At 43.8% G+C, this 14,488-nt stretch overlaps 1 protein-coding gene across 2 annotated transcripts in view; it reads left to right on the top strand.

The window, feature by feature from the left end:
• UVSSA (UV stimulated scaffold protein A) overlaps positions 1-11,827 on the top strand; it is a 98,890-nt gene extending 87,063 nt beyond the window's left edge. For both annotated transcript variants that reach the window (XM_084626788.1, XM_084626789.1), the window contains exon 14: positions 9,526-11,827. In XM_084626788.1, coding sequence (XP_084482914.1) covers positions 9,526-9,619 — 94 coding nt within the window. In that variant the 3' untranslated portion in view covers positions 9,620-11,827. The remainder of the gene's footprint in view (positions 1-9,525) is intronic.
• Positions 11,828-14,488: the final 2,661 nt, after the last annotated feature.

Here is a 14,488-nt window from a genome sequence, read left to right as displayed (position 1 = left end):
TGGGGAATCGAATTTGTCATGTTTTAATAGGTTTCATGGTTTGCAGCACTAAACAAGATGATAACCTTGGCTCTTTATAACAACCCCAAATTACGTGAAATGTACAGGTGATAAACCCAGGCTCTAGTCTGCCAATAAAGTTAAGTGAAATTGCACACAAATCGTCAGAGTGGGATCTCATTTCATTTACAGTATCGCACAACCCAGTGGTGCTAATGTAAAACCTACATGACATGAAAGTGTCAAGGCCACTGTGCAGTGCTAAAGACTCACTTTTCTCCTACCAATTAGATAATATTTGAAGTGCAAAACCATGATCCCATTTTTCTTCTTCTGGCAAGAACAGAGCTACAATCCTTGTTAACTTTGCTGGTAGAGTTTTTGTTAAAGGGACACTACTTTCAAGGTGTTTATTTCAGAATATTGACGTCCGTTACAACTGCTGCTGAGAAGATCTTTACCCTGTCCATTTAAAAGCAGTATTAAGAAGTTTCTTCTGTTTTCAGAGGTTTCAAAATGGTTTTCAGAGTGAAGCAGTTAGTTATACAGGGGCAATTAAAGTGTGTCTCATGGTGCTCAGCTACCATGGAGATAGTTTTGGTATAAAAACCCAGATAGAACAGAATAATACTAAGATGTGACCCTGCAAAAAGTTGGGTGCCCTTTATTCATTGAGTTCAATGAGCACCTTGGAGACCAGGCCCTGGTTCTACAACACATCCTGCTGTCACCCTCACCTTTCATTATTATTTGTATTACCATAGTACTAGGAGCCCTTGTCATGGCTTTGAGATAGAAATACATTCTGGAGAGAGTACGTATTCTAGCACGCAGTATGTGACTGTGATGGTTCTCAAGGCACCTCGGACTGCAAATCACCTTGTTACCTCCTGCCTCCAGAGTGAGGAAGTCTTTCTTGTAGCTGTGTATCAGTTCCCTGCTACCACCAGCCTTTCAGTCACTCAAGCACTTTTCTCTGGGCTTTGCCAGCCCTAACTTCACCTTGCAGGTCAACAATAGGTGTATGCCATTCCCTGAGTCCCTTTGAATCATTCCCCTGTGATATCCAGCCCCTGACACTGGCTACTCACAGAAATCCCAAATCCTCTGTATCCAGAGGTGCAGTGTCCCTGGCTTACCAGTTTTACCTTATGCAACTGCTTCTGTAAACGGCACAGCACTTGAGGACATCTGATAACATAAAAGTAGGTTTATTTTAAAAAGAACAGGGATTTAACTCAAGACAGGAGAGCGTGGGGGAGAAGGAGACTGCTTGTACACAGCAGGCACCACTCCAGGCATGAAACATTGGTCCTGGCCACCAGCAGTCACTAAAGATCCCATTCTACTTCTTGCAAGTATAGGGGTGTTAGCTGTACTGTCCTGGCTAGCTTGAGTTGTGGACAATTATCCATCCTGCCTACATGAATTTACCTTGCTAGATACGCTTCTTTGAGTGCTTGCACATGTCCATTCACTGTGGCTGGGTGTGCACGCCATGTGCACAGTTGCCGGAGAACTCTTTTCTCTCAGAGGTACTCGTCAGGGTGGCCTGAGTGCCCTTTATCCCCCACACACCACTGCGTGCTGGTAGAAGAGGGTGGATCTGCCCCCAACCCATTCAGTTCCTTCTTACTCCCATTGATGGCTGTCGAAGCAATCTCAGACTTGTCATAAGTGCTTCTCTCACTCCTATCTTATATTGTTGTTGTTAGGAATTTGTTAAGCTGAAGTTAGTTTTAGCAATATATTTTAGTCTTAGGTCTTTTTGGAACAGTTTTTCATCTTTTGGTACTGGGATTCGTACCAGAACGATGCCACACTCACTCAGATTTTAAGTCCTGCAGGACTTGTGCTAAACCTATGCCGGTCAGTGACAAATGTTTGGGAGAATCCCACATAAGTGACAGATGTCACATTTGTAAGGGATTTAAGCCCCATTCAAAGAAAGTAGCGAGCCTCAGGTGTTTACTCATGCAGCACTTCACCCTCCATCAGATTCATCTCACTTGGAGAGCACCCCAAGTACATCAGCTTCGGTATGGAGTGCACTGGAGATGTCTGCAGCTCCTTCGTCCATTCTTTAAGCTTGGTATTTCACTTGGGTGTGTCCGTGCCAAAGCCAAATAGAGGCAGAGCCTCTACGAGACATTTTGTCAAGAGTCACTCACTGGAGCATTCTTCAGCTAAAAAGGGATCGCTGCCTCCGGAGCCTGTGTGAAGTCTGTTGAGGGTGCCCCTGAAGATCTCTGTGGCAGAGCCATCAGTCATTGTCACTCCCAACCATCCGCAAGGGACTTGCTTAGCCTCTCAATATCAGTATCCCTGGAAGTACATAAAGGTTTACAATCAGTCGCGATGCCTACAGCGCCTGCATCAGGGACGCACAGTACCGTTATCTGCCAAGCTTCTATAAAGGCCAGTGCAATAGAAAGGCAAGCCTCCAATGATATCCCCAGTACTGCCATCTCCAGATTTGGGTGACTTATCCCCAAGTCTCAGCTGGTTCTACCCCCCTCCCCCACTGTTGTCAGACATTTCGAATTCTTTCTTTTTGAAACTCAGAGATACATTCATCTGTGCCCCATCCAAGACAGAGGGCATACCTTCCATTAGAGATTTGGGGACCATGGGTCATGCAACAGTTGCAGCACTGGCCTTCCCTTAAGGGGCAATGGTCCAGTCAAGGATAGGTCCCAGGCCCATATCAGTGGCCTTTCTGGACACTGGGCCTCACTCCTCCCACTAGGGCCTCCCGACAACCATCTTATTCCTTGTCATCAAGAGCAATCCAGTGACATCGGCAGTGAGAGCAGCATTCTCCGCAACCTGGTACTATCTCAGTATTGAGAAGCCAGAAGTCACTCAGTTGGCTTCCCCACCACAAGTCATGGAGTAGCCCCTACGTCAGAATCCTGTGGTGTCCTCTTCCTTGTTGTCAAACAAGGCTATGGACGTGGCAAGCAATTCTCCACTGCCAGAGGACCCCACTGCTCATCAGGATCTATTGAGAAGGGGAGGCTCTGTTCTTGACATTCAGGCAGAGGAGGTACATGAAAGCTCTCACAAGATCGTGGACGTTCTGGTACTGGCAGCTTCTGCCAGTATGGCTCTACTGATTAGCAAAGCCATTGTGGAGCCACACAAGGCTGTCCGGCAGATACCATTCTCCTTACTCTTTTCCCCTCCCCACCCACCCACCCCCAGCAAAGCGAAAGGAAGTACTATGTCCCTGCTAAGAGGTATGAGCATCTGTACTCTCATCCTGCTAACTGCTGCTAACGAACAGGAGAGACAAGGACATCAAGCATCGACACCAAAAGGCAAAGATTTGAAGAGGCTGGACTTGTTTGGATGCAAATTTTATTCTACAGGGAGTCTGCAACTTAGAATTGCAAGCTGTCAGGCACTCCTGAGCCATTATGACTTCACTCTCTTGGATAATGTAAAATTTAAACAAGTTACCAGAGGACTGTCGGCAGGAATTTGCAGTAGTGGCAGGATAAAGGCAAGCTAGTCGCCAGAACTGCTTTCCAGAACAGTTTTTGGAGGGCACAGACAATGGCTCGTACCATGGCATCAGCCATTTCTGTGAGATATTTATGGTTAGTCATTTAGGCTCCCCACAGAAGTTGAGCAGACCATCCTGGAGTTCCCTTTCAGTGGTCCCTCTTTTTTTTCAGATAAGACTGATGATAGGCTCTATAGCTTAAAAGATTCCAGGGCAGCATTAATATATTTTGGAATCTGTACTCTGGCGACAGAGAAAACAGTTTCCTCCTCAACTTCCCATGCAGACACCAGGGTTTTATTGCCCAGTCTCAAGATCTGCTGAAGAAAAAGGGAAGGAGTTATAGGTGACTATGACATCAACTGTCCTTCGCTTTAGCATCAGTGGGCACATCCTGTCCAGCCACCGCCTCCAACAGACATTCCGATGTGTTGGTGGAGGGCAGCATACCAGTTACCGTAGTTCTATCTGTTACCTGTTTTTGTTTGCAAATCGCTTTTCCCACTTTCTACGTTCTTTGGCCCATGTAACATCAGATCAGAGGGTCTTAAGCACAGTAGAACTGGGATATTCCTGCCAGTTCATTTCTATCCCTCTTTCCCATCCTCCTTCCCCAGGCCTCTTCAGGGACCACTCTTACTGCACTATCCAACAGGAGGTCCAGTTGCTTCTTCAGGCAGGGGCCATAGAGAAAGTCCTGTTGGGCCTTAGTGAGAAAGGTTTCTGTTCCCACAAGTTCTTTACCCCCAAAGCAAAAGAAGGTCTTAGGCCTATTTTACATCTGAGAGTACTGAACAAATTCCTGAAGAACCTACATGGTTACTCTAGCATCGATTATTCCCCTCCTGGAACAGGGGAACTGGTCCGCTTGCCTTCACCTTAAAGGACACTTACTCCCATGTTGCAATATGATAACCATCAGAAGCTTCTCAGCTTTGTGGCAAATGGGTTGTATTATTAATTCATGATGCTCCCATTTGGTATCTCAGCTGCTGCGTGGTTTTGCACGATGTGTGGCTGTGGTAGCAGCTTATCTACACAAATCAGGAGTCCATGTCTTTCCACACCTGGGTGACTGGTGGATCAGAAGTTGGTCCGAGGCTCAGGTATTATCCCGTGTATCCACCATCCTGTCCACATTCAATCCACCATTTATGCTCCTAGTAAATTGGGACAAATCAATTCTAAAAATGGTACAGATGATACAGTTTAACAGAGGCCAAGGCCTTGCTATCAAAATCCAGGTTAGAAACACTACAAGGCTTAGTACTGTGACTGAAGCATATCCTCTCGCCATGACACGCAGCTGCCTCAGTCTCCTGAGTCACAAGGCCGTGTGTATCTATGAGGCTGAACACACCAGGCTGCATCTCAGAAAGCTGCAAACATGACTAGTGTCGGTGTATGACACAAGTTGCCATTTGGACAGGGTGGTTTGAGTGTCAGTTTTGTTGTCTCTGGATGGGTGGGTGGACCCTCTGAAAGCCTCAGTGGAGGTCCCCTTTATCCCCCTGCTGCCAGTCCTTACTCTAGACACAGACATGCCAGCCCTGGGATGGGAGACTTATATGGGGTCCCCGCAGACTCAAGGTTTCTGATCATCTCAAGATCTAATAGGTCATATAAATGCCAGGTAGTTAAGAGCGGTACAACTAGTATGTTCTGCTTTTCTCCTACTTATAGTAGGAGAGCACTTGTTAATTCTAACAGTCAACTCTGCGGCTATGTTTTACATAGACAGGGAGGAGCACAGTCAACCCAGTTATGCCAAAAAGCAATTCAGCTCTGTGCCTTTTGCATAACCAATTCAGTTAATCTCAGGGCTGCTTACCTTCTATGGAAGCAGAACATATTAGTAGATCATCTGAGCAGGACCTTCTTCAGTCACAAGTGGGCTTTATACTCTGGCATCACCAGATCCATCTTCCAACTCTGGGGGACTCCCCAGGTGGACATGTGTGCAACAAAGCCCAACAGAAAATGCCATCCATTTTGTTCCTGGGGAGGTCTCAGCCCAGGCTCATTGACAGATGCTAACCTGGAAGGACCCCCTCCTGTACATGTTCCCTCCTATTCCCTGGCTATCCAGAATGTTGTTCAAAGTAAAAAAAAAAAAAAAAAAAAGGACCACTCTTGTGTCATTCTTATAGCACTAGTATGGCCCCAACAGTGCTGGTTCATGACATAAGAATATAAGACTGGCCATACTGGGTCAGATCAATGGTCCATCTAGCCCAGTATCCTGTCTTCTGACAGTGGACAATGCCAGGTGCTTCAGAGGGAATGAACAGAACAGACAATCACTGAGTGATCCATCCCCTGTCATCCACTCCAAGCTCCTGGCAAACAGAGGCTAGGGACTATCAGAGCATGGTGTTCCATCCCTGGCCATCCTGCTGAATAGCCATTGATGGACCTATTCTCCATTAACCTATCTACTTCTTATTTTAACCCTGTTATATTTTTGGCCTTCACAACATCCTGTGGCAAAGAGTTCCACAGGTTGACTGTGCCTTGTGTGAAGAAGTACTTCCTTTTGTTTGTTTTTTAAACCTGCTGCCTATTAATTTCATTTGGTGACCCCTAGTTCTTGTGTTATGAGAGAGAATAAATAACATTTCCTTATTCACTTTCTCCTCACTAGTGAAGACTTTTGTGACAAAGTTCCTCCTCTACCTTGATGGGTCTTGCACTTATTGGCGGATTTGCTCGCCTCGGAGATTCATGGCAGCCCTCAGTTTGGCTGTTTTTGTAAACCCACAGTCCAGGTCAACTTCTCCTGTGTCTGACCAGGAGTTGGGAGGTTTGGGGGGAACCCGGGCCCGCCCTCTATTCCGGGTTCCAGCCCAGGGCCCTGTGGAATGCAGCTGTCTAGAGTGCCTCCTGGAACAGCTGTGCGACAGCTACAACGCCCTGGGCTACTTTCCCATGGCCTCCTCCCAACACCTTTTTTATCCTCACCATAGGACCTTCCTCCTGGTGTCTGATAATGCTTGTACTCCTCAGTCCTCCAACAGTATGTGTTCTCACTCTCAGCTCCTAGTGCCTCTTGCTCCCAGCTCCTCACACATGCCACAAACTGAAGTAAGCTCCTTTTTAAACCCAGGTGCCCTGATTAGCCTGTCTTAATTGATTCTAGGAGCTTCTTGATTGGCTGCAGGTGTTCTAATCAGCCTGTCTGTCTTAATTGTTTCCAGAAGCTTCCTGATTATTCTGGAACCTTCCCTGTTACCCTACCGAGGGAAAAGGGACCTATTTAACCTGGGGCTAACATATCTCCCGTCTATCACTCTCCTGTAGCCATCCGGCCCGACCCTATCACACTTTATAGACCTCTTATCATATCCCCACCCTTAGTCAGCTCTCTTTTCCGAGCTGAAAAGTCACTTTTTAATTCCTTCTCATACAGAAGCTGTTCCATACCCCTGATCATTTTTGACCCTACTGACCTTGTTAATCAAGCCTCTGCTGTCACTCCCACTGGATCCAGATGTGATTTCTCAGGACCATGGCCACCTGCTCCATCCCATCCAACAAACTCTACACATAATGGGCCAACCAGTGTACACTCAGAGAATCTCATCCTGTATCTCTTCATGCATTCATTTATGCTACCAATAGGCTAATATAACCCCAACAGATAGAGTATTGACACGTTGTACTAGAGCGCAGGCAACTTCAGCAGCTTTCTTGGAGCAAGGGTTGATCATGGACATTTGTAAAGCATCAACTTGGTCATCAGTGCACACTTTTGCTTCTCATTATGCCATTTCCCATCAGTTCAAGGACAACGCCAGTTTCAGACGGGTTGTCCTAATATTGCTGTTCAGGTAGACTCTGACCCTCACCTCCATGTTTATCTGCCTGTTTGTCACCTATATGGGAATGGACACATACAAGCACTCAAAGAAGAAAAAACTTTACCTACCTTTCTGTAACTGGTTTTGGTTTTTTTGAGATGTTACACATGTCCATTCCACGACCCTCCATCCTCTCGCTATTGGAGTTTATCCAGTATGAAGGAACTGAGGGGGTCGGGGCAGCTCTGTCCTCTCATACCAGCACACAGTGGTGTATGGCAACAGAGCTGCCTCAACTGGTGCCACCGAGGGAAAAAGTTCTCCAAGAACTGTGCACGAGATGCGCTCACACACACCCAGCTGTAGAATCACACAGAGTCTGCAATCAGTTCTGTGTAGGAGGACTCAGCTCAGGGAATTGCCCAGCACTCTGGTGCACACACCCTCTGAAGTATAAACCCGAAATGATATTGTCTTGTGCTGTGTAGAGATCTGTTACAGCGTAAGCTCATGAAATTCGCTCCCTTCCTCAATGTGTAGGAAGATATGCACAGCTTTTTGCCCCCCACCCAGTTATGAATTGCACAAACTGGATTTTAGAACAAAAACCAAGTTTATTAAGTATAAAAGATAAATTTTAAGTGATTATAAGGGATAGCAAACAGAACAAAGCACATTACTGAGCAAATAAAACAAAACATGCAAATTAAGCTTGATACACTAAAGAATACTGACTACAAATAATAAATTCTCACCCTAAATGTTGTTTTAAGCAGGTTGCAGAATTTCTTTGTGGACAGATAGCTCTTGTTTACAGCTTAAAACTCCAGGTATATCCTTCACGAGCCAGATGCCATTCCCAGCCTGGGCTCAGCCCCTCTCTTCCCCCCCCCCCCTCCAAAAAGTTTAGTTCCTTTGTTTCTTCAGGTGTTTTCAGCAGTCTTCCTTCTCGGGTGGGGAGGAAGTGGAGAAGAACCAAGATTAACTCACTCTCCAGCCTTAAATAAGATTTACATATGGTGGGATTCCTTTGTTTCCTAGCTTGACCCCCACCCCATTTCAGTGGCAAAATATCAGAAGTCCAAAATGATGTCCAGTACCAGGTGACATGATCACCTGACCCTGCAGTGTCAAAGCAGCAGCCCAGGAAACTTCTCAGGCCCATCCAGGCTGTTTGCATACTGTCTGGTGGACGTTCTCCAGGTGAAAACACAGTTGTAATTATTACATAGTCAATATTTCTAGCTTCAGATACAGAAATGATACATGCATATAAATTAGATAATCACAGTCAGTAAATCATAACCTTTCCAGTGATACCTCACATGACCCACCTTGCATAAAACATATCTTAGTTACGCCATATTCATATCATAACAATATTTCTGTGAAGAATATGGGGCGTAATGTCACAGAGATAACCGTTTATTTACAAGGTATTATTCTCCACTTTCTTTTAAGGTATTGTAGTGTTTGTGAGAGTTAAATAGCTGCCATATTCCATCCTAGAAGTGGGATGGGGGAGGAGTGAAGAAATTCCTTTTCTTTATATAGTAGTAAAACGTTTGGGGAACCTTTGAAGGGAAGGTTGCAATAAAGTGTGTCTTTTTAATTGAACAGCAAGCCCTTTAAAAGGCATCTCTAAATAAAATATTCATCTAGTTTTGAGTTCTGGTATTGTAGAGTAAATGTTCTTTTGATAAGAAAAACTACTCTAAGAAATTTCTTTGTGACAAGACTTCTTGATTCTGCATTGCATAGTCTCTCCCTTTTCTAAAAGCATATTCTCTAGAATTTCAAAGGTGGGATCTTGCAGAAGTGCCTTCAGAGCACAAGTCTGATTGAAAACTAATGAGACTTGTGCCCCTGAGCCGTTTAAGTGCTTTTGAAAATCCCACTTCAAAGGTTTGTCTACCAAGGATGGTGCTGTAATGAGGGTAGAGTGTACAACCATTAAACTGAAAGAGTTTAATTTGTTTACTCCTGTTAATAAAGCCACTGTTGAATTTAAACTATTTGTATTGTTGCAGCTAATTTAGTTAACATGACAGATTTGTTCTGCCTCATCAGTGCAGTGCTCAGAGGTCTGATTAGTGATTAATCATACCCCGCTCCATTTTTTTGCTAACATTAATAAACATTTCCCATGACTCTACATATAGAATCAACTTAGCTGTTAACTTGTTTTCATCCACGTCTTGCTTTTTCTTACAGAGAGGCCATAAAACGGGTGGCGAAAGCAATGAATCGAATAGACCGGAAGAAGCATGAGAAGTTTGCAAACCAGTTTAACTATGCATTGAATTAAGTTGCAAGAAAACAGAGAACCAAAGAGGAGAATTAACAGGACTGCAGCTATACAAATCATTTCTCAAAAGCCTTTATATTCAAACTAAAATATTGTGCTCTACATTTTTACTGGGGCTATTTTTTAATTAGTGTCAACTTCTTCTAGTAACTTATTAATATTTGATGATGAACATGAATTTTAGCAAAGACGTGGCTGTACATAATTGAATGCATTTAACAATTTGATTACTTGGAATTTACATTAAATGGAACAAGCTTGATGGCTTGTACTTATTCTAATTAAAATGCTCAGATATTTTCCTTTCCTAGTGGACGGATACAATTTTTACACTTTGGTGTCAACAGAAGAGGCTGTTTAAAGTTTGCCTTCAGCAAGGATTTCTCCTAAGCTCTTGAGCCTGGTCTGAACTCAAAAAGTTTACCATTTAAGCACCATCCTGCCTCTAGAATGCCTGTAAAAATGCCATCCCCACATACAAAAGGATTCCTAACAGTTGACATGCATTCAGAAACCAATGGGAGGAGACTTACTTTCAACAGGTCTAAGAATCGCTTCAGTCTGAATAGTTTTAGTACCAATGTGAAGTTGCTGAAATAACTTAGTCCTCCTGTTATCATCCCACAGTGCATCTGTGGCCTTTTCAGATCTTCCAGACCCACTGCTTCTGGGAGTTGTGCCATGAACTGTAGGATAGGTATCCATAATGCATTGCAGTTGAAATGGTTTAGAAGAGCACTACTGTGGAGCAAAAGTGTGAGGGTTTTTAAAGTGATTCTGCAGAGCTAGTTTGAAAGCAGTGAATTGCTTGTGCTTAAACAAAGTCTGTTCAACCACTTCATTTCTGTAGGATAGAAATGGAGTTCACATGTCTGATGGGCACTTTACTTGCTATGGCTGCATCTCAAGCAGGGTGAATGGAGCATTGAACACAAGGCTTCAAGGTCGGGGGATGAAGTGCTGAGCAAGTCAGGAAGGAGGGAGGGATGTGACATTTAAAGTTGTATTTTCATGGGTACTACATACGAGTTTTTGATAAAATACTGAATCAGAATTTTCTCCTGCTCTGAATGGTGTTGGCTTAGTCTCCTCTTGCCTGTTTCAGGTGCTCTTCGAAGTATTAAAGGAATTAAAAATCTTCAGTCTAGCTACTGACCAGATCTGACAATAGCTAATTTACAACTTTGGCAAATACATATCTTGACATGTGCAAGCACCATTTGGAAAGCAATTAATACTGAATCTTGATCGTTTATCTTGAAGTGGTTTGCAGCTTGGGAGACTTTTCCTTTTTCTCTGTGGTACAAGTATTTAGAAGCTAACTAAATCACAACTAAAGTTCCAGATATTTCATTGGGATTTTGGAATCTCTCAGGCCTTGACTACACTAGGAAATAATTTTGTCAGTTAGCCCAGCTGACTTGACAATAATGCAATTTACCTGTAAGCATAGACAAGAACAAATTATGATCAACACTGGATTAGTTGAATCAACCACTTAAATGTTTCATCTGCTGGCATAGGCAAAGTCCTGTGTTTGAATGCTATCCAGGTGATTAGAAGCTGAGCGATTGTCATACAGCAGGAAAGAATTGTCGAGGGCACTGGCTTAGGATATGGGAAATAAGAGTTCGTGTCCCTGCTCTGCCACGGCCCTCCTTCATGACGTTGGGAAAGTCATTGTCTCAGTTCACCATCTGTAAAATAGGGATGTAATGCTTCCCTATCTCAGAGGGGGTGTTTTGAGGATAAAAGATGGTGAAATGCATGGAGAACTACTGTTCCTTTTGTGAGTCCTTAAAGGAAGAACACACGGAAACTACTGAAGCAAGCATCACCATCATAGCTGCCCCCAGCTATCCTCAATGGATGTCCTGACTAGACCGGGCCGGATCGAGGGGCCTGGATGACATCACGCGTCTACCAGCTCTCATTGAATCCCAAGCACCAACTGGGATGAAAGGGATTGGACTTTAACAACAGCTCCCGCCCATTTCAGCTAACTTATCTTTCCCTCCAGAAGGACTGTTATTACCATCTAAGAGACTGTCAAACAAGGGGGGCTTCCTTCTAAAAATTTTCCACATAAAGGGAAAGGGAACAAGGAACAATGTTAAAATGAAAGCCTTATTTAAAACTTAACATTTCAAATTCTGTAACTGTTTTCCCTTGTCTTTATTTTTTATTAAAGATGTAAAGGATTTTTAATGTTGCATTTGCCATGGTAGTCAGGCTGAGGTCTCTGTATAACCAACCCAGGAGATTGTTTAACTCTGTTTAATATTGGATAGTGTTTGGGTTATGTTAACACCTTTGGTCCATTTATCTCATCTAAATTAGTGCAACAGAATTTTTAGGAAGGGGATAGAAAATAAGACACAACATACCATAATGTAAATCCATGGTTTGCCCATACCATAAATACTGTGTCCAGTTCTGGTTGCCACATCTCAAAAAGGATACACTGGAACTGGAAAAGGTTCAGAGAAGGGCAACAAAAATGGTAAAGGGAATGGAACAGCTTCCCTACGAGGAGAGACTAAAAAGATTAGGACTGTTCAGTTTACAAAAAAGATGACTAAGGGAGGATATGATAGCCATCTATAAAATCACAAATGGTGAGGAAAAAGTGAATAGAGAAGTGTTATTTACCCTTTCCTACAATACAGAAAAAAGGGTCATCTGATAAAATTAATAGGCAGATGATTTAATACAAACAAGAGGAAGTACTTTTTCACACAGCATACCGTTAACCTATGGAACTCCTTTTCATGGGAAACTGATTGCCAAAAGTATAATGGTTCAAAACAGAACTACATCAGTTTATGGAGGATAGATCCATCAATGGCTATTAACCAAGATGGTCAGGGATGCAACTCTGTGCTTGGGGCAACTCTAAACCTCTGACTGCCATAAGCCAGGAGGAAAAGATGATTGGATCACTCCAACTGCCCTGTTCTGTCCACCTCCCCTAAAGTGCTGCTACTGGTGACTGTTGGAGACAGGATACTGGGCTAGATGGACCATTGGTCTGACCCAGTATGGCAGTTCCTATGTTCACTGCCACCTCCATTTTGAAGTTGGATATCACCACTTCCAAGTGGGACCTATTTTGATGTTTTGCCTTGGAAGCTTGAGCAACCTGAGGGGTTTCAGAAAGCTCTGTAAAAATACTCCACTATAAAATACCTTTGCACCAGCTCAGACATCTCTGAACATTGCCATGCATCTTCCCCTCATTCACAGTATTCTACCTGTGTATTTAGGAACACATTTCTTCCCTCCCAGGTCAATCCATCAGCCCGTAACCTCAGAATATTTTACTATGAAGAGAATTCATGGAGCCAGCACATAGACACTAGATTTCATAGAATATTAGGGTTGGAAGAGACCTCGGGAAGTCATCTAGTCCAAACCCCTGCTCAAATCAGGACCAACACCCACTAAATCATCCCAGCCAGGGCTTTGTCAAGCCAGGCCTTAAAAACCTCTAAGGTAGGAGATTTCACCACTTCCCTAGGTAACCCATTCCAGTGCTTCACCACACTGTGGTGGTGAAGATCAGTTGCATCTGTAACCATCCCCTCTGACTTTATCTGTCAGTTTTATATCAGCACCTATCACTGGAGTATCAGACTGCCGCCCACTAATTAGCTTGGCCAAGCCAGGGCCCAAGTAGATTTCATGGAGCCTTCTGTTCATCTCCCTTTCCTGGATTTGGGGGCTGTTTTAGGAATAGGTTTTGAAGGAGGGATTCTATCAGCTAGAGTTTTCTCTCTAGCTGTTGCCTATGTATTCTCCTCACTCTTGCGTCAGTAGAAGACGGTTTGGGGAGCAAACAGAATCTTCTGGGAGCAACCAACCTACTCCTCAGACCTGTCAGTTCTCTCTCCTTTCAGCTATCAGCTCCCTTTCCCTGACTGTCAATGATTTGCCACCCAGAGTTCACCCTTCAGTCAAATACTTCCTGTTGCTGAATATTCTCTCCTTCCCCTTCCCCCCCCCAAGTTTGGTTTCCCTCCTAGTTACTGAAAAATACCAGCATTAATCGCTATGTCTTGGTACCACCTTTTCTAGCCAAACTTTCCTGGGTGTTTTATATGCCCATTGTTTCTTAAAGGGAATGCACTCAAGGAATCTCTGTGCTGTATACATCTTTCTAACCTAGCCAGCCTCTTTTTCTGTGAGCTGTCAAGGTTCCTCCCCCACTCTGAACTCTAGGGTACAGATGTGGGGACCTGCATGAAAAACCTCCTAAGCTTATCTTTACCAGCTTAGGTCAAAACTTCCCCAAGGTACAAACTATTCCACCCGTTGTCCTTGGACTGGCCGCTACCACCACCAAACTAATACTGGTTACTGGGGAAGAGCTGTTTGGACGTGTCCTTCCCCCCAAAATACTTCCCAAAACCTTGCACTCCACTTCCTGGACAAGGTTTGGTAAAAAGCCTCACCAATTTGCCTAGGTGACTACAGACCCAGACCCTTGGATCTTAAGAACAATGAACAATCCTCCCAACACTTGCACCCCCCCTTTCCTGGGAAATGTTGGATAAAAAGCCTCACCAATTTGCACAGGTGACCACAGACCCAAACCCTTGGATCTGAGAACAATGAAAAAGCATTCAGTTTTCTTACAAGAAGACTTTTAATAAAAATAGGAGTAAATAGAAATAAAGAAGTCCCCCCTGTAAAATCAGGATGGTAGATATCTTACAGGGTAATTAGCTTCAAAAACATAGAGAACCCCTCTAGGCAAAACCTTAAGTTACAAAAAAGATACACAGAGAGAAATAGTTATTCTATTCAGCACAATTCTTTTCTCAGCCATTTAAAGAAATCATAATCTAACGCATACCTAGCTAGATT

This window comes from Lepidochelys olivacea (assembly GCF_965140295.1).
Source record: "Lepidochelys olivacea isolate rLepOli2 genome assembly, chromosome: 4".
Classification (NCBI taxonomy): domain Eukaryota; kingdom Metazoa; phylum Chordata; order Testudines; family Cheloniidae; genus Lepidochelys; species Lepidochelys olivacea.
Note: the sequence above shows the minus strand (reverse complement) of the source record. Positions and strands in the feature narration are given on the sequence as shown.